At 35.5% G+C, this 17840-nt stretch overlaps 2 protein-coding genes across 2 annotated transcripts; both read right to left on the minus strand.

The window, feature by feature from the left end:
* Positions 1–1417: 1417 nt before the first annotated feature.
* On the minus strand, positions 1418–2405 carry LOC108825893 (NAD(P)H-quinone oxidoreductase subunit T, chloroplastic). Its single transcript, XM_018599251.2, has 2 exons — positions 2000–2405; positions 1418–1934 (listed from the first exon to the last, which is right to left on the minus strand). The coding sequence occupies exons 1-2, from the start codon at positions 2314–2316 to the stop codon at positions 1511–1513; spliced, it is 741 nt and encodes a 246-aa protein (XP_018454753.1). The 5' UTR covers positions 2317–2405; the 3' UTR covers positions 1418–1510.
* Positions 2406–15796: 13391 nt separating this feature from the next.
* LOC108824002 (uncharacterized membrane protein At4g09580) lies at positions 15797–17429 on the minus strand. Its single transcript, XM_018597329.2, has 4 exons — positions 17043–17429; positions 16604–16874; positions 16347–16517; positions 15797–16262 (listed from the first exon to the last, which is right to left on the minus strand). Exons 1-4 carry the CDS (start codon positions 17294–17296, stop codon positions 16131–16133), a joined length of 828 nt encoding a protein of 275 aa, XP_018452831.1. The 5' UTR covers positions 17297–17429; the 3' UTR covers positions 15797–16130.
* Positions 17430–17840: the final 411 nt, after the last annotated feature.

Genomic DNA, 17840 nt, shown 5'->3' on the forward strand with positions numbered 1-17840 from the left:
TCTCTCTCTCTCTCCTCTCTCTCTCTCTCTCTCTCTCTCTCTCTCTCTCTCTCTCTCTCTCTCTCTCTCTCTCTCTCTCTCTCTCTCTCTCTCTCTCTCTCTCTCTCTCTCTCTCTCTCTCTCTCTCTCTCTCTCTCCAAAAATATCTATGTTCTAATCTTCCAATATCCAAGCGTCAGCTACAAAACTTAAAAAAAAAATTAAGATATAATCGACAACATGAATTGGGCTCTTTTGCAATTAAGTAAAACTTCTATAGCTTTCTTCAGTATCTTCAAACTTCGAAAGTCTTGTGGAAAAATAGGGTGTCGATGTGGTGTCGAACGACACCAGACTAAGAAATCAACTAAAAATAGATCTTTTAAGGTTCATGGTCTTTCAGTCTCCAAAAGCTCTAATGTCATCTAAAATGTACCTAAACCTGCATTGATTCTCAAATGATTCAAAATATATATAAAAGACTCTAAAAACCGAACTTATATCATGGTCAAATGCTAGTAAACCCCATCATATATCAGATTTTGATCTTCATATATATTAGTTTTTAACCATGTGTAACTTATAGGGGGATTGAAGATGTGGTATTCCATCTAGGGGCTATGAACTCACATACATAGTTAAAAAAAGGGAGATTGAAGATATGGTTTTATATTATGGTTTATTAGTTTGGAAAGTATTAATAGAGATAGTACAAACGTGTGTCATGAAGATGGGTTATGTTAGAGTTCATGTATTGAGTTGGGCATGGATTTGTTAAGCTTAAAAAAAGAAAGGAGAATATGTGTTCGAAGATAAACGTTTAGAGTTCATGTATTGGGTTGTGCATGGATTTGTTAAGCTTAAAAAAAGAAAAGAGAATATGTGTCCAAAGATAAACAAACGTTTTCTATTACGCAAAATATTGTTTGTTTGAAGATTAAGTTTTCTATTAAAGAAATTCGAAAATTGTTAAAGTGCTTTGGAAGAACTTGAGGATCAAATTATGTTTGGTATACAACAAGGAAAGTGTGATTCTATGAAGAAAGTTTTCTCTTCAAAATTAGAAACTGAGAAATTTCTGTTTGGTTCTTGTGTGATCCTGCATTAGGTATTGGTTGGTGAAGTACTTCCAGAATGTTGGAACATTGAAATTCTAAAGTTTAGTTCGGGGTTATGTAATCCTAATAGATTGAATTCTAGATTATATGGTGAGTATTCATTTAGGATTATGTTATGCTAAATAATTTATGTAATAAAAGGATGGTATTTCAAAGAGAATTGTGCAAGATTTAATCACATTAGCAAATTGGTCTTTATTTTTTTTGGTCAAAGTTTTACTCTTTATTTTTCTGTCTCATTCTCACTAACATTTTTCACAGATATTGAGCGAGTAAATTTATACCGATGTCAGCGAATCTAACGACGTCTAGACGACCGCTTGTAATCAGATTATGTTATAATCTATAAATGTTCCATTTTCCACCTATACAGATTTCCCTGAATTTCAACTTCCCTATATATAGCTCGTTACCTAGTAATAAGGGTCTTTAAAGACAACCACATACGCTATACAACAAACGGCAAATACAATGATCAAAACATCGAACGTAAGAGCAGTCATGGCTTGATCACTAAGCTCCATGTTCCTTCCACCTAACCGATCAACCATATCGGGTATAGATTCATAATTCCGAAATTCTTGCTCTTTCGGATCCTCAAGCTTCATTCTCATCTTCTCAGCTTGACGACTCGCAACCTCCTGAGCCAGTGTCCAGTCATAGAATCTCCTACTCTCCTGGTCGCTCAAAACATCGTAGACTTCTCTTAGTTTCATGAACTTGTCTGAAGCTGTTTTAAGTGGTAATGAAGTTGTGTCTGGATGATACTCTTTCGATAACCTCCGGTAAGCAGATTTTATATCTTCAAGGTCAGCATCCGTGGAAACACCCAAGAATCTGAAAATGATACAGATACCATTTATAATTCGATTTCAAAAAATACAAGTATTTTGAGGTCTTACTGGTAATGAGAATCAAAAGAGTCTTTGATTAGTTCAGCAAATTTGTCATCACTGAAAAGATTGGTATGGTCAGGTTTGATCGGGTCGGATCCTCCACCTATCCACCCATCATCCGGGTTTTCCCAGTGGATTCTTGTGTCTACTCCAGGCAATGGTTTTTGCGGTTTTGTTGGACCTTGTGATGCGTGAATAAGCCTCACTCTTCTTCTCGCTATCTTTGGAAATGCTCCCATCTTGTCAATGAACAGCATGCTGTTTTGGATTTTTGGAAAACAAATGCATGAAGTTCGAGCATAAGTGGAAGCTGGAGAAGCCATGGCGTACTGTGTTTCAAGATAGTTTGTTGTTTGTTTCTTCTCTTTTCTTTTTAATGTTTTTTGTTACGGTTTGGCCGTGGAAACTTTCTCATGGCCTCAATATATGTGTGGTCTACAGTTTCTATCTCTTCTTGTCCTATTTACTGTCCACTAGAATATGAATGAACATAAATAAAGCTCTAAAGAAAAATTCAGTTTTTCGTGACAAAAAAAAAGAAGAAAAATTCAGTTCACAAATTTCTCTTTTGAATAGCTTATGAATATATTAAATTATATATTTTTATATCTCTTTTTGTCCTATCGATTAAAAAAGTTGTATATGTCCATAAATAATATAGAAATTTTAGATATTCATAAGCTATTCAGCAGAGAAAATGTGTGAATTAGATTTTTCGATCGTTAGTTACGCTAAAATTTATGTTTCTTATGTTGATTCCAGAAAGTGATGTATCAGTGAGAATATATACATAACATATATACAGCCTGCTAAATTAATAACAGAAGTGGTTTATTAATGAAGATATATTTAGAGACTGTTAGACGCGAAAAAGGGAATTATGTTCAACATGGCATAAGACAAATTTTGGAAAGACAGGAGAGTTTGAATCAAACCAAAACACTCAATTAACATAAGTCATAAGTTTGCATAGTATTTATCTGTAAAGGTTTTTGAAAAAAAGATTCACCGTTCAGTGGTTGTGGTTGGCTATGGAAAGATTCATCAGAAAAAAATGAATTTTAGAAATCAAAAACGTAAGGAGAAGACTCTTTCCATTACATGCGGAAGGAAAGACACTTTTATGTATAGTATAGGAGATAATAATGATGAGGTGTTTAGATAAATATGAAGTAGTTGTGATAATGATGTAATTAGTTAGGAGAATATCCTCCTAGAGTCGGTCTACGATGTAACTATAAATACTCCATGTAAACATATGAATAACTCACGAGTTTATACAATCTTATATGGTATCAGAGCAGAGATCTAAATAAATCAGCTCAATTTTTTACGTTGAGAGAGTAAGAACACGATGGGTAATGATGATGGAAAGCAAGTAGTTGCGAAACAGTTGGATGTGATGAAGATCTCACCTTATTCGTTGTTTTCTTCTGATAATCCAGGAGCGTTGATCACTTCTGTTCAATTAAAAGGAGATAATTACAATGAATGGGCAATGGAGATGATGAATGCTTTGAGAGCAAAGAAGAAGAGTGGTTTTGTTGATGGAACTTTACCAAAGCCTGGTGAAGATAGTGCTGATCTAGAGGCGTGGTTGAGTGTCAACTCGATGATAGTGGGCTGGATCAGATCTTCCATCGAACCTAGAGTGCGATCGACTGTTACGTTCATTACAGAGGCGCACAAGTTGTGGGACAATTTGAAAAAACGATTTGAAGTAGGGAACAAGGTTCGTGTACATCAACTGATGGAACAGTTGGCTTCCTGTCGACAGAACGGAGAAGCTGTTATTGATTACTATGGTCGGTTAGCTGTGATGTGGGAGGAATTGCAAACCTACAAACCACCACCGGCCTGCAGTTGTTCAGCGGCGGCTACCTATGAAAAGGAACGTGAGGATGAAAGGGTACACCAGTTTATCATGGGACTGGATGAATCACGTTTTGGGAACGTAGTAACAGCTATTATAGAAGCTGACGAGTTACCTGACTTGGGTAAGGTATATGCTAAAGTGATCAGAGAAGAAGCTAGGTTGAGTGCATCGAAAGCTAGAGAAGCAGTACAGCCGGAAGCTATTGGTTTCGTGTCTAAGAAGGAAGCACAGATAGATGAACAAGCATCTCGCAGAGAGGCGAGTAATACTACGAGAACAGAGAACAATGGTTCTGTTTCGGGAAACAGAGGAAGAGATCGTGTTTGTTCAAATTGTGGAAAGACAGGGCATGATAGGAATACTTGCTGGCAAATCATAGGTTTTCCAGAATGGATGAATGATAGACGAGGAAGAGGTTCCAGTAGAGGTCGTGGTGGCAATAACTATGGAAGAGGAGGAGGACGAGGAGCTGCTCATACAGCACAAGCGTAAAGCTCGTATGGGAATGGCAGTTCAGACCTGACTCCTGATCAATGGAGGGCAATAACTCAGATCATCAACGATGGGAAGTCAAACGCTTCGTCTGAGAAATTGTCTGGTAAGTGTATTGGTGATGTTATAATAGATTCAGGAGCTTCGCACCACATGACCAGTGATATAAAGCATCTTGTGAATGTGAGGACAACCGCACCGTGTGTGGTGGGTTTTGCTGATGGTGGTACCTCGACATCATCTCAGATGGGTGATATGATACTTACGGACATGATTTCACTCAAAGATGTGCTTCTTGTGCCGAAACTAGCCTGCACTTTGATCTCAGTTTCGAAGTTACTTAAACATAATAGTTGTTTTGCTTTGTTTACAGACACTATTTGTTTGTTGCAGGACCGTTCTTCGAAGACTCTGATTGGAGCCGGTGAAGAGCGCGGTGGGGTTTATTACTTCAAGGATGTGAGAGTGGCGAGTGCTAAGAGAGCAGATGGGAATAAAGGTCAACTCTTGTGGCACAGACGACTTGGGCATCCATCTTTTAGGATTTTTTCTGATATTTCTGAGCTTTCTGGTGTTATCAATAAAGCTTGCTCTAGTCCGTGTGACGTGTGTTTTAGAGCAAAGCAAACAAGAGATGTTTTTCCTGATAGTATCAATAAAACAACTAAGATTTTTGAGCTTGTTCATGTGGATGTTTGGGGTCCTTATAGAGTACGAGCTTCTTGTGGAGCAGTGTATTTTTTAACAATAGTGGATGATTTCAGTAGAGCAGTGTGGACTTATTTGTTGCTTGCAAAGTCGGAAGTGAAGAAAGTATTTCAGAGGTTCTGCGCATATGCAGAGACACAGTTCAGTCAGTCTGTTAAGAAGGTCAGAAGTGATAACGGCACGGAGTTTATGTGCTTACGAGAGTTCTTCCAAGACAAAGGAATTATTCATCAAACGAGCTGTGTAGATACACCACAGCAAAATGGCCGAGTGGAGAGAAAGCACAGGCACATTTTGAATGTGGCTAGGGCACTGTTGTTTCAAGCAAAGATGCCAACGAAATTTTGGGGTGAGGCGATAACGACAGCCACACACGTGATCAACATGACACCGACTAAGATACTGCAGGGTCGTTCACCGTATGAGATTCTGTTTGGAAGCAAGCCAGACTATGGTTCATTGAGAGTGTTTGGGTCTTTATGCTATGTCCACAGGCGTGATAGAAATAAGGACAAGCTAGGAGAAAGGAGCAGAAAGTGTGTTTTTGTTGGGTATCCGTTTGGAAAGAAAGCTTGGAGAGCTTATGATCTTGACAAAAATGAATTTGTAGTGTCAAGAGATGTGAGTTTTACTGAAGATGTGTTTCCGTATCCTGATAAATCCATAAAAGAGACGTCTCGCATTATACCAACAGGAGGACCTGATGACGATTGGCTATTAGATGCAGCAGTTGTCGGAGACAGGGGGAGTGATGCTCCGGTAGCAGAGGCGGTTGCCGTAGCACCTACGATATCAGGTGTGGAGAACAATAAGGAGTTGAGTGCAGAGCAAGAAAATAAAGATGCAAGTGTGGTGACTGAGACTAAGGATACAGAGGTTGCAGAGACTGAGAATACAGAGAAAACAGAGACGACTTTGGGTAGAGGTTGCAGAGAGAAAGTTCCTTCGGTCAAGCTGCGGGATTATGTGAGTTACAATGCTAAGTATTTGAAAGAACCCCATCGCGCGCTCATCTCTCCTACTACCAAATCAGAGTCGTCGCAAACGGTCTCAGGTAACACACCATACCCAATTACTAACTACATATCTGATGAATATTTTTCTCCGGATCATAAAGCTTTCCTAGCAGCAATCACGAGTTATCAGGAACCTAAGACTTATGCATAAGCAGTTCAGCAGAAGATCTGGAGAGATTCGATGAAAAAGGAAGTTGTTGCTTTTGAGGAAAATAAGACATTCAGCGTGGTAGATCTCCCACCTGGAAAGAAAGCGATTGGTAACATGTGGGTGTACAAGTACAAGTACAACGCAGATGGGACAATGGAGAGGCCTAAATCTCGGTTAGTGGCTTTGGGAAATCGACAGGTTAAGGGCAGAGATTTCAAGGAAACGTTTGCCCCAGTAGCGAAGATGACCACAGTGCGAGGGTTGCTGAGAGTGGTTGCAGGAAAGGGTTGGTTTGTACATCAGATGGACGTGCACAATGCTTTCTTGCATGGTGATTTAAAGGAGGAAGTGTATATGAAGTTACCTCAAGGGTTTCAGAGTTCTGATCCAAATAAGGTTTGCAAGTTGCATAAAGCAATTTATGGGTTAAAACAAGCCCGAGATGTTGGTTTTCAAAGCTCACAAATGCGCTCAAGAAGTATGGATTCAAGCAGTCTTATGCAGATTATTCATTGTTCACATTCTCTAAGCGAGGGAAAGAACTCAGAGTTCTCATTTATGTTGATGATTTGATGGTTTGTGGGAATGATGAGGCGTTGTTGACAAAGTTCAAAGAGTATTTGAGCAGTTGTTTTCATATGAAGGACTTAGGGAGATTGAAGTATTTTTTGGGGATCGAAGTTGGTCGTGGTGAAGAAGGTTTTGTCTTGTCGCAAAGGAAGTATGCGTTGGATTTGATATCGGATGCAGGGTTGCTTGGTTCGAAACCTGCGGCTACTCCCATGGAGCAGCATCATAAGTTGGGTCTGGACACTAGTCCGTTTCTTAAGGATGCTGAGAAGTACAGAAGGCTTGTAGGGAGGTTGATTTATTTGTCAATCACTCGTCCAGATATTTCATATTCTGTACACATACTGTCACAGTTTATGAAGGCGCCTAGAGAGTTGCAGTGGGAAGCAGCACTACGTGTTGTGAGATATCTGAAAGGGACTGTAGGACAGGGAATTTTGCTAAGTTCTAAGAGTGATCTGCGAGTCTCTATTTACTGTGATGCGGACTGGTCGGCGTGTCCGATCACGAGACGTTCCCTGAGTGCCTACGTCGCTCTGGTTGGAGACTCTCCAGTGTCATGGAAGACGAAGAAGCAAGGAGTCGTGTCACATTCTTCAACAGAGTCAGAGTACAGGGCAATGGCTCAGGCGACTAGAGAAGTGAAGTGGCTCAGACGTTTACTACATGATTTGGGAGCTCCTCAGGTTCAACCTTCGAAGTTGTTTTGTGATAGTAAGTCTGCAATTTACATTGCAGCGAACCCGGTGTTTCACGAAAGAACTAAGCACATTGAGTCAGACTGTCACCAGGTTCGAGATGCGATTGAGGAAGGTCAGATAGAAACAGTTCATGTTCGAACTACAGAGCAATTGGCGGATGTTTTGACTGAAGCTCTTGGAAGAGTTCAGTTTGAGAACTTGTTGTTCAAGTTGGGTGTAAGAAATCTTCACATTCCCAACTTGAGGGGGAGTATAGGAGATAATAATGATGAGGTGTTTAGATAAATATGAAGTAGTTGTGATAATGATGTAATTAGTTAGGAGAATATCCTCCTAGAGTCGGTCTACGATGTAACTATAAATACTCCATGTAAACATATGAATAACTCACGAGTTTATACAATCTTATATATAGTGAAAATTATGATTCACTAAGTCACACATCAATATTTTGGAACGAATTGTAAAAAAATTGATAGCTATATTTTAAAATCAAGAGAACAATCCATCTTTTCTATAGAATTGAAGAAACTAGGACTTCTATAGCAAAATTTTCACGTTTATTGAATTGGTTTTTTTCTTTGAGCAGGAAATATAATCTTTTAGCTAAGACTTCTAGAATATTACATAGAAATATATCTTTTGTTGGCTTTAGTTACCCATACGCCATACCACTTTCGATGTCAAAAAAAGATATATGATTTTATTATAACTAAAATCAATCCTGACGATATGAGAGATGATAATGTTCTGAAAAATTAATACTATAAAAATTAAAAACTCATTGTAGAGAAATTAGGCTCCAGAAATTAGGCTCGATATTTTTAAATTTTAATATTGTCCCTATCTTTGCCTTTCCCCTTGTTTTTGCCTCTCCCATATCAGTTCCTACTCATACTTTTTCCTTCTCTCTTTCGTATCTTTATAAAATTCTTCTTTCTCTCTTTCATCTTCCAGTAATCCATCATTTTTTTACAAATATATTTTTTTTCTTTTACTATCTCCACAAGATTTCTTCTCTTTTTTATATATTTATCAGAAAATCCATCATTCTCCTCAAGATTCAGTCAATATATCATGGTATATATATTTAGAGTGAAGAAAAAATATGAGATCTAGTTTTTGGATGATGGATTCAGTGAAAATTTTCCTGCACACTACAGAGAAATAAACAAAGAGGTTAAGGTACACAATCTAATAGATGGTATTTTGCATGTACATGCTAATCATTGCCTAAAATTGTTATTTATTTCATTGTTGACTGTATCTATAGAAATGGTTGGTATCATTCCTAGTGTAGGTTAACTTTAATTTTAACTTTTAACATAGCTCGAACTGCTGCTATCATTCATAATGAATGCTAGCTATGTGTCTTGCATTATTTTTTGGGAAATTTGGACGCATGACTATAGTACAATTAGAATTGAGACGGTAATTATAGTAAACGGAGTGCTACGATATTCTTTGTATAATATATATAATGACAAAAACTATCCTTTTATTCCTGTTCATTCTCACTCTCACTTGATCTTTGTTTTTTTTTTATTCAATGATTATTTACAAGTTTCTGGTTTTTTCCACCAAGTGATTATTCAATTATATTTACAAGTTTCTGTTCATTCTCAATCATATCCACCAAGTGTCTGATTTTTTGTTTGGGTTTACAGTTTTGCTACTACCCAATATATATGGATTAAGAAGCAGAGGATGCGTAGAGCTAGTGGAGAAGATGAACAGTATACACTTCGTCGAACTATACTATTTGATAAACATAGAATAGTACACCACGATGTGTACTGTTACATCATTTCTATGTCTTGTTTTCCAGCAATGTCGCCAATCATTGTTTCCTCACCTATTCCCACCGTCTCTTATTTTTCTCTAATTCTTGTGAGTATTTTTTCTCCTACTTCATCAACTCTGACTACACCTCCATCATCCCTTTGCTAATGGTGTACATCCTCTTACACTGCACGACTCTACTATTTAATGATTATAGTATAGTATGTCTCATCTTCTCCTCTACTTCTTATGGTGGTTTTTTACCAATCCCTCAAATTTATTGACAATGCCACTAGTTTCTTCACAAATCGGAAATCCTTCTCCTTTAGGTTTAGGGTTTATGGTTTAAGGTTTAGGTTTAGGATAATTGGTTTGGATATATGGTTTGGGTTTAGGGTTTGGGTTTAGGGTATATGGTTTGGGTTTAGGATTTAGGGTTTATGGTTTGGATATATGGTTTGGGTTTAGGATATATGGTTTGGGTTTAGGGGTTATGGTTTAGGTTTAGGGTAATTGGTTTGGATATATGATTTGGGTTTAGGATTTGGGTTTAGGGTATATGGTTTGGGTTTAGGATTTAAGCTTTATGGTTTGGATATATGGTTTGGGTTTAGGGTTTAGGTTTGGGTTTAGGGTTTAGGGTTTGGGTTTAGAGCTATTGTAGAAGATGAACTGTATACACTTCGTCGAACTATACTATTTGATAAACATAGAATAGTGCACAACGATGTGTACTGTTACATCATCTCTATGTCTTGTCTTCCAGTAATGTCGCCAATCATTGTTTCATCACCTATTTCCACCGTCTCTTTATTTTCTCCAATTCTTGTGGGTATTTTTTTCTCCTACTTCATCACCTCCATCATCCCTTTGCTAATGGTGTATCTTCTTACACTGCACGACTATACTATTTAATGATTATAGTATAGTATGTCTCATCTTCTCCTCTACTTCTTATGGTTTTTTACTAATCCCTCAAATTTATTGACAATGCCACTAGTTTCTTCATAAATCGGAAATCCTCCTTTGTTAGGCTTAGATTTTATGGTTTAGAGTTTGGATTTAGGGTTTTGAGTATATGGTTTGGATACATGGTTGGGTTTAGGATTTGGGTTTAAGGTATATGGTTTGGGTTTAAGGTATATGGTTTGGATATATGGTTTGGGTTTAGATTTAGGGTTTGGGTTTAGGGTATATTGTTTGGGTTTAGGGTTTAGGTTTTGGGTTTAGAGCTAGTATAGAAGATGAACCGTATACACTTCATCGAACTATACTATTTGATAAACATAGAATAGTACACAATGATGTGTACTGTTACATCATCTCTATGTCTTGTCTTCCAGTAATGTCGACAATCATTGTTTCATCACCTATTCTCATTGTATCTTCTTTTTCTCCAATTCTTGTGGGTATTTTTTTTCCTACTTCATCACCTCCATCATTCTTTGCTAATGGTGTATCCTCTTACACTGGACGACTTTACTATTTAATGATTGTAGTATAGTATGTCTCATCTTTTTCTCTACTTCTTATGAATGTTTTTTACTAATCCCTCAAATTTATTGATAATGCCACTAGTTTTTTCACAAATCGGAAATCCTCCTCCTTTGGGTTTATGGTTTATGGTTTGGGTTTAGGGTCTAGGGTATATGGTTTGGGTTTAGGGTTTAGAGTTTAGGGTTTAGTGTGTTTCATTCTATTGTATTATGTTAATGTGTTTCATTCTATTGTAAAATCGAATAATAGAAATATAAGTGTAAACTAACCAAATATATAATCTTTTGTGATATTGGTATCGATTTTTTTCTATACTATTTTTAAAATAGTATAGTATAGTATAGTTAGTTAATTGTGCACAATGCATCAAGCAAACGGTCACGTGCGTAGAAGAAGTTTCTTGTCCATTTTTGTGCTAAACAGACACACTTCCCCATAAAAGTCATCATGGTTACTTCTTTGATTTTTTTGCTTATTACGAATATAGAGCAAATTGACCCTTATTTTTTTGTTAGCATGTAATTGTTTTCATTTACGCTAATTAACAATATATCTCACATTGACATTTTTGGGTGTTAGTATTTGTATTCTTATAATAATCAAGTTATCCACTAACAATTTATCTAAAATCTTTGAGTTAAAGTTTAGTGTTAAACTTCCTTTGTACAAAATAGTTGTGTTCATATGATACATAGTTTGTTAGATGTTTCATAATAGGTTAACATGATAACTTAATCTTTAGCATATACATGTTTAGTTAGATGCTATTAGACATGTTACACACTTTTTAAAATGAGTGGTTAGATGTTCGGTAATAACTTCTCTTAGCTGATACAAAATTTGTTAGATGGTACATAATAGGTTATCGTTCTAACTTAATTGTTATCTATGTAATTTCTATTGCAATCCTTAGTTCTTCTATTGATTTTCAGCTTCAAAAAATTAATTGGAAAATACATAAATTTGCAGGAAAATCTATAGTCGGAATTAATATCCTAGAAAACATTTTTGGAGCTTCAGCTTTCTTACTATGTTTTTTTTTCTCTGTAGATTTTCGATTCCCGCAACCCATCGTTGTCTCTAATTCATCGATAGGAGATTAGAAAAAAATTGTGTGTCTGAGATTTGGTGTTGGTGGCGACTGGAAAATATGAGTTGAAGATGAGAAGACTAGTGTAAGGAGATGAAGAATCGAAAAAGAAGAATATGAAGAAGATGAAGAATCGGGAAAGAGAGAGAAAGATGTTGAATGTTTAGGGCAGGGGCAATTACGTGAAAGAATACAAAAAAAATGTCGGGAAAGAGAGAGAAAGATGTTGAATGTTTAGGGCATGGACAAATAAGTGAAAGAATACCAATAATGTACTATAAGGGTTTTTGTGTATGTGCGGTAGTTACCAAATATTTTACACTTTTAGGTATATTTATCCAATTGTCTCTTTATTATAAGTGTTTAAACTTGTATTAGACATGAGCTGTGTAGTCGATATATAAAGCCTACTGAGTTACAAAACAATTCAAGATAAATTCAAAAGTTAACGAATATTAGTTTTTGAATGATTTAATATATTTTAAATATGGTTATCAATGAATAAAAATCAAAACTGAAAATTATTAGACAAAATCACTTCATATGCTTATTGATGAAGATGGTCTTTTCAGTAACTTCATGTTGCTAATTTGAGGTTCTCTTTAGCCTTATTTTCAACAAAAAAAGGTGATGTTCTCTTTAGGTAGATGAATTAAACTATTTTCCTTAGATTATGAACCTAATATTTATAATAGAAGTTGTGCTTTTTCTCTTAAAAATCAGAAAATATTTATTGGATCCTTAGATAATAAAATACTAGATGGTTCACCTACGTTCTTACGCGGAAATGAATATGTTTAAGAAAAAAAGAAAGGCTTGTAATATTTTATTATTTTTAATTTTATTTTTTGTGTATTTTTCTGTTACTTAAATTACAAGTTGTTTATAGGTTGTTTAGTTGTAGTATTATTATTTTTATGCAAAATATTCAACTTAGCCATAATATTTACTTTAAAAATTCTAAAATCACCAGTGTAAGAACTGATATTAAATGTGTAATCATTTTTGATTCATCTTCTACCAACATATTCTTATTCTTGACCTTCTTAATTAAATCATCACCTTCAATTATCACATGAATACGATTCCCCTATTATAATGAAAATATAAGTTACATGTTATATATAATTGAAAAGAACAAAATTTTTATTTTTACAACTGTAGGTTAGCAGAAGTTGAAAATATGAATTTTAAAGATTTATCGTATCTTTGATCAAAACCATCTCAATATAAACAATTTTATGTTCACTTTGATTTTGCATATACCAAAGATGAATGAATTTTTCCTATGGAAATCATTAAATTTGTTTTCCCACAAAGAAATGACATATTTTTTATGAATAAAGAGATTTTCTATGAACAATGGACGAAGTCTGTTTAGTTTAGATTTGTGTTGATAGTTTGATAGTTTAAATTTAGATGTATCAGTTGTTTAATTATATAGACATTGTGGGAACATTCAAAAATATTAGGATCATGAATTTATAATGTAAAAAATTGCATAAAAGTGTGAGGAGATTTTTGTAGAAATAGAAAATTGCATAATTATGAAAATTATAATCAGGTGTTTTCCTTTTTCTTAATAAAAAAGAGATAGTTTTTAATTTCCTAAGAAAATTAATTTAACTAAAGTGGATTTTAAAATATAAAACAAAATTTTATTTGGACTTTATGTAAAAAGAAAATTCGTTTTTAACAAATCACATAAAAGAGATATTTGTTTTTAAATCCTAAAAAGAAAAATTTAACTAAAGTGGACTTTAAAAATATAAATTTTTTTTTATAAAACTTGAATTTATATAAACGGAAGATTCGTTTTTGATAAATTACATGTTTCATATATATAAAATTTATTCCTTTTTGATAACAATTTGGTAAAGTAATTTATCAATAAATAGAAAAGAAAATATAAAATATTAATAATAGAAATTACGCTAATAAATTTAATTCATTAAAGGTAACAATGTAATAAACTAACGTGAACGCGACACATAAAAAGTGGCTTATCAAATAATATTATAGCTATTTATATTTTCCTTCAAAATATCCATAGATGATAGAATACTTCTTTATTCTGGTTGTGAGTTATGAAGATTGTATCTATACTATTAAACTATAATCCCTCATTAGATTTTCTCAAGGGCAAGTAGTCATGTGACTTTATTCCTTCGGTCATCGACGGTAATCCCAAATGTCTTACATGCAGCAAACCAACCTCAAATGAGAAATTCAGAAGGATCTGATCACTCGTATTCTGACTAATACCAACCATAAACAGTGAGGAATTCTCAAGGCTAATTTTTAATCATGAATATCTCGCAAATTCATTGAAAACAGATATGACACCTTCCATCGATCTTTTAGTTCCACCAGCGAAGACCATCGAATCATCAGCAAAACATAGGTGTGTAAGTAAAAGATTTTTTTTCATTTCAGATGGTATGCAAATTGTTCCTGAATTGTTGCAGCATCCATCTTCCTGGACAGTACTTTCATACAGATCATGAAAAAAAATGGAGATAAGGCAGATAAGGCACATCCTTTCCTTTGTCCGCTTTTACTATTGAAAGATCTTGCAAATTCAACTTGTACAGAGAAAGAAGCCGTTGTAACATATAACCGTATCCAGTGAATAAACTTTTAAGGAAATCTCATAGTTGTGAGTAGGGCCTAGGCATTTCGGATATCAGTTTGGTTCGATTTGGGTATTTCAGGTATCAGATAGTTCAGATAGCGGGACTAGATGATCCACTTACTACTTGACTTATTTTCGGTTTGGTTCGGTTCGGATAGTTTTAGGTTTGGTTTTGTTCGGATAGTAAAACTAGGAATCAGAAAATCCAGAAAAATTGGTTCCCGTTTGGTTATGGTTCAGGTTCGGTAATTTTGGGTAGTTCAGGTAAATTCGGGTTAAATATCAGATATTTTGGATAAAATATTAGATAATTAGGATGATTCAGATAAAAATCTTGGATATTTCGGGATTACTTTGGATATTTCGGATCAAATATTATGATATTTTAGATACTTTCGGATAGTTCAGATACTTTGTAATAATTTAGTTTTCTTCAAAGATTTTCGGATACTCTTAACAGATTTTTAATTTATGAATATATATTTAATTATGTTATATATATAATTAATATTTGTATATATTCGTGTACTCTTTCGGTTCTTTGTTCGATTCCGGTTTGGTTTGGTTATTTGGATATAGAAATATAGGAACCATTCAGGTATTTGAGGATTTTGATCCGGTTCGCTTTCAACTATTTCGATTTGATTCCGGTTTGGTTCTTCGATCCGGTTTTTGCCAGGCCTAGTTTTGAGTATGTTGATCAGAAAGTGCCACTGCAATGAATCAAAAGTTTTTGATATCTCCATTTGCCTCACACTGAGGAGAGATCGACTCACAGTGGCAGTTCTTAACTAATTCAATCGCAAGAAGCACATTTTCAAGGAAAATCATGCCGTGGACGAAAACAGACTAGTTCAGAGAAATGATTTGGATATGATCGGAAAAACACTTTCAGAATATTCACAAATTTTTTTAAGATTACTTTATAAAGAACACTGCAGAGCGAGATTGGCCTATAATCTTTTATGACTCCTGTGCGCCTTGCCTTCCTGGGATCATTGCAGGAATAGTTATATTGACTCCCTTCAACTAGATGTTATAACTGTTTGCATCAGACGAGAGTGTTTCTCTCATTGTCACTCTTAAAAATAATAAATTTTGTTACTCAGACATTGCAGTTGAATACAAGTAGTTAGATCACAAGGCATCACATGATATCAAGAATTTTCTGCATCAGTAAATGTGCTGTCTAAAACCTTTCGACACAAAATGGTTCTTGACAGTTAGTTTGATTTGCTATGTAGCCAATCTTTTGCCTAGAGAATCAGAATTATCCATCTTCTAGTCAACGAAATGTCTTCAAGAATTTACATAATCTACTACATAAGCCAATATGGTGCAGCATCAGATCTCTGAATAAAGATACAATATACAGAACCAATCTGGGAATCAAGATTCAGTATACTAGCTAGACAAAGCACTTAATACAAAGGGAATGAGAGAACGAATTCCGAATCCACAACAAAGTGATAAACCAATCAAAGACAGAGTTAGCGGTTCAATACTCTGTGATGTCTCAAAAGCGATCTTCTTCTATAGCGAGAGCTCATAAACACACCTTAAAAAATCCCGGAATGCAACAGTATAGTACTGCTCATAAATGTATTTTCAGTCTTCATTCATTCATATACTCTCTTTCTCTTTAGCAGAGCAGGGAATATGGAGATGGATCCAATGAGGAATAACACAGACAAAGTCTTGAAATCATACAGATCTTTCACTGATTTGAGATCTCCAAGAGCCAGACCAGCCTGTATACATGAAGTGAATATATACCATGACATGAGCCCTCTTACAATGTCTCACATAAAGAGATCAAAAACAAGATAACTCACTCTAACGGTGATGTACGAAGCTGGCATAAGACCGACAAGAGTGGCTAAAAAGAAGACGTGAAAAGGTATGTCAACGATTGGAGAAGACAAATTGATGAAGAGGTTAGGAAGTGTGGGTGTTATCCTTAAGAAGAGCATGTAGTTTAGTAGCTTATCTCTTCTTTTCCCAATCTGACCAAAAAGGCATTAATCCTTTGAGAACAAGAGATTTTTACCAAAACTAATCAAACACACAAAAAAAAAAAAAGAGGACTTACCTCGGCTTGGAAAAACCTCAACTTGTCAGGCCACAGCCAGCAAACAAGAGGCCTTCCGACCAATTTTGATAAGAAGAAACAAGAAGAGGCTCCAGCTGTTGCATTGAGGACGACAAGAACAAAACCTCTAACCACACCGAAAAGAGCTCCGGCAAGTAGTGACATAAAGATAGTTCCAGGTATCATGAAGGTTTGCATAAAGATGTAGGTTGAACAGTAACCTAAAATGAATCTTGCTGGGTACTCACTTGCATATGACCCAAGATTATCTCTGCCAAAAATGACATTATTCATTACCAAAACCTTTCTCTTTAAGCTGATTCGTTGGGAAAGATCAAAACTTTCACTCTTACATCAACTTTTAAAATCATGTCGTTGAGCTCATATGCTTATAAAGATCAGAGAATCAGAGACGCTAGTGAAAAAGGCTAAATCATACTTGAGCAATCGGAGACCGGAGATGGTTGTAGGAAGTTTGAGCTTGGCGTATTCAGCGGCGGGCATTGTGAGGTAAATAGAGACAAGTCCGGTGGTGAAGACGAGGAAGACGGTGAAAAACACGACCAACTCCCAACGTGAAAGAGGAAACCGCTTCGATTTGGTGCGTTTCGAGGAAGACGCGGCCGCGCTTTCTTCGTCCTTCACGAGTAGCTTTCCGCCGCCGTCTCCGGTTAAGTTCCGAGGAGCCGCCATTACCGTAAAGCTCTTCCCTCCTCTTTAGAAAGCCAAATTCCAAAGAAGTGAATTGAATTGAATTTGACGAAGCTTTTCTTCTTTCGTGTTTCGTTTCCTCACATTTATTTTTGTTGGAAATTGTGTAATTTCAGACGCAAGAACCAAATTTATATTTATAAATTAATTGCAACCGAAGTTTTTTTTCTTTGGGGGGGGGGGGAATAATGACACTTGTCATGCTATCATTTGTTAAAGGGTATTCTCGATTGGGTTTCGTATTTGGTTTGGGCTTGAGTTTTGTTTTATTAAATTTATGAGGCTTTAGAAATTTAGCCCATAGAAATATGTCTAGCGTTTTCTTGCGTCAGAGTTTTGTCTCGCCGGCACCGTCTTTTTCTTCTTTCTGCCCATTCCTTTCCTCTATTCCAAAAAGCTTCTACTGTAACGCATTCGTATGCATTGATGCTATCTAATTAAGTCCCAGAATTATGGTTTCAATTCTACTCTTCCCACTAAGTATCATTAATAACATGTGAGTATGTAACCTTACTGTAGCTTGCCT

The sequence above is a fragment of the Raphanus sativus genome, chromosome 9 (assembly GCF_000801105.2).
Source record: "Raphanus sativus cultivar WK10039 chromosome 9, ASM80110v3, whole genome shotgun sequence".
Classification (NCBI taxonomy): domain Eukaryota; kingdom Viridiplantae; phylum Streptophyta; class Magnoliopsida; order Brassicales; family Brassicaceae; genus Raphanus; species Raphanus sativus.

Coding starts and splice junctions, on each gene's coding strand:
- LOC108825893 (XM_018599251.2), bottom strand. CDS start 2,316: ATGGCTTCTCCAGCTTCCACTTATGCTCGAACTTCATGCATTTGTTTT. Junction 1,935..1,999: donor TCTTTTGATTCTCATTACCA/GTAAGACCTCAA, acceptor TATCATTTTCAG/ATTCTTGGGTGTTTCCACGG.
- LOC108824002 (XM_018597329.2), bottom strand. CDS start 17,296: ATGGCGGCTCCTCGGAACTTAACCGGAGACGGCGGCGGAAAGCTACTC. Junction 16,875..17,042: donor TCCGGTCTCCGATTGCTCAA/GTATGATTTAGC, acceptor CATTTTTGGCAG/AGATAATCTTGGGTCATATG. Junction 16,263..16,346: donor CTTCGTACATCACCGTTAGA/GTGAGTTATCTT, acceptor TCATGTATACAG/GCTGGTCTGGCTCTTGGAGA.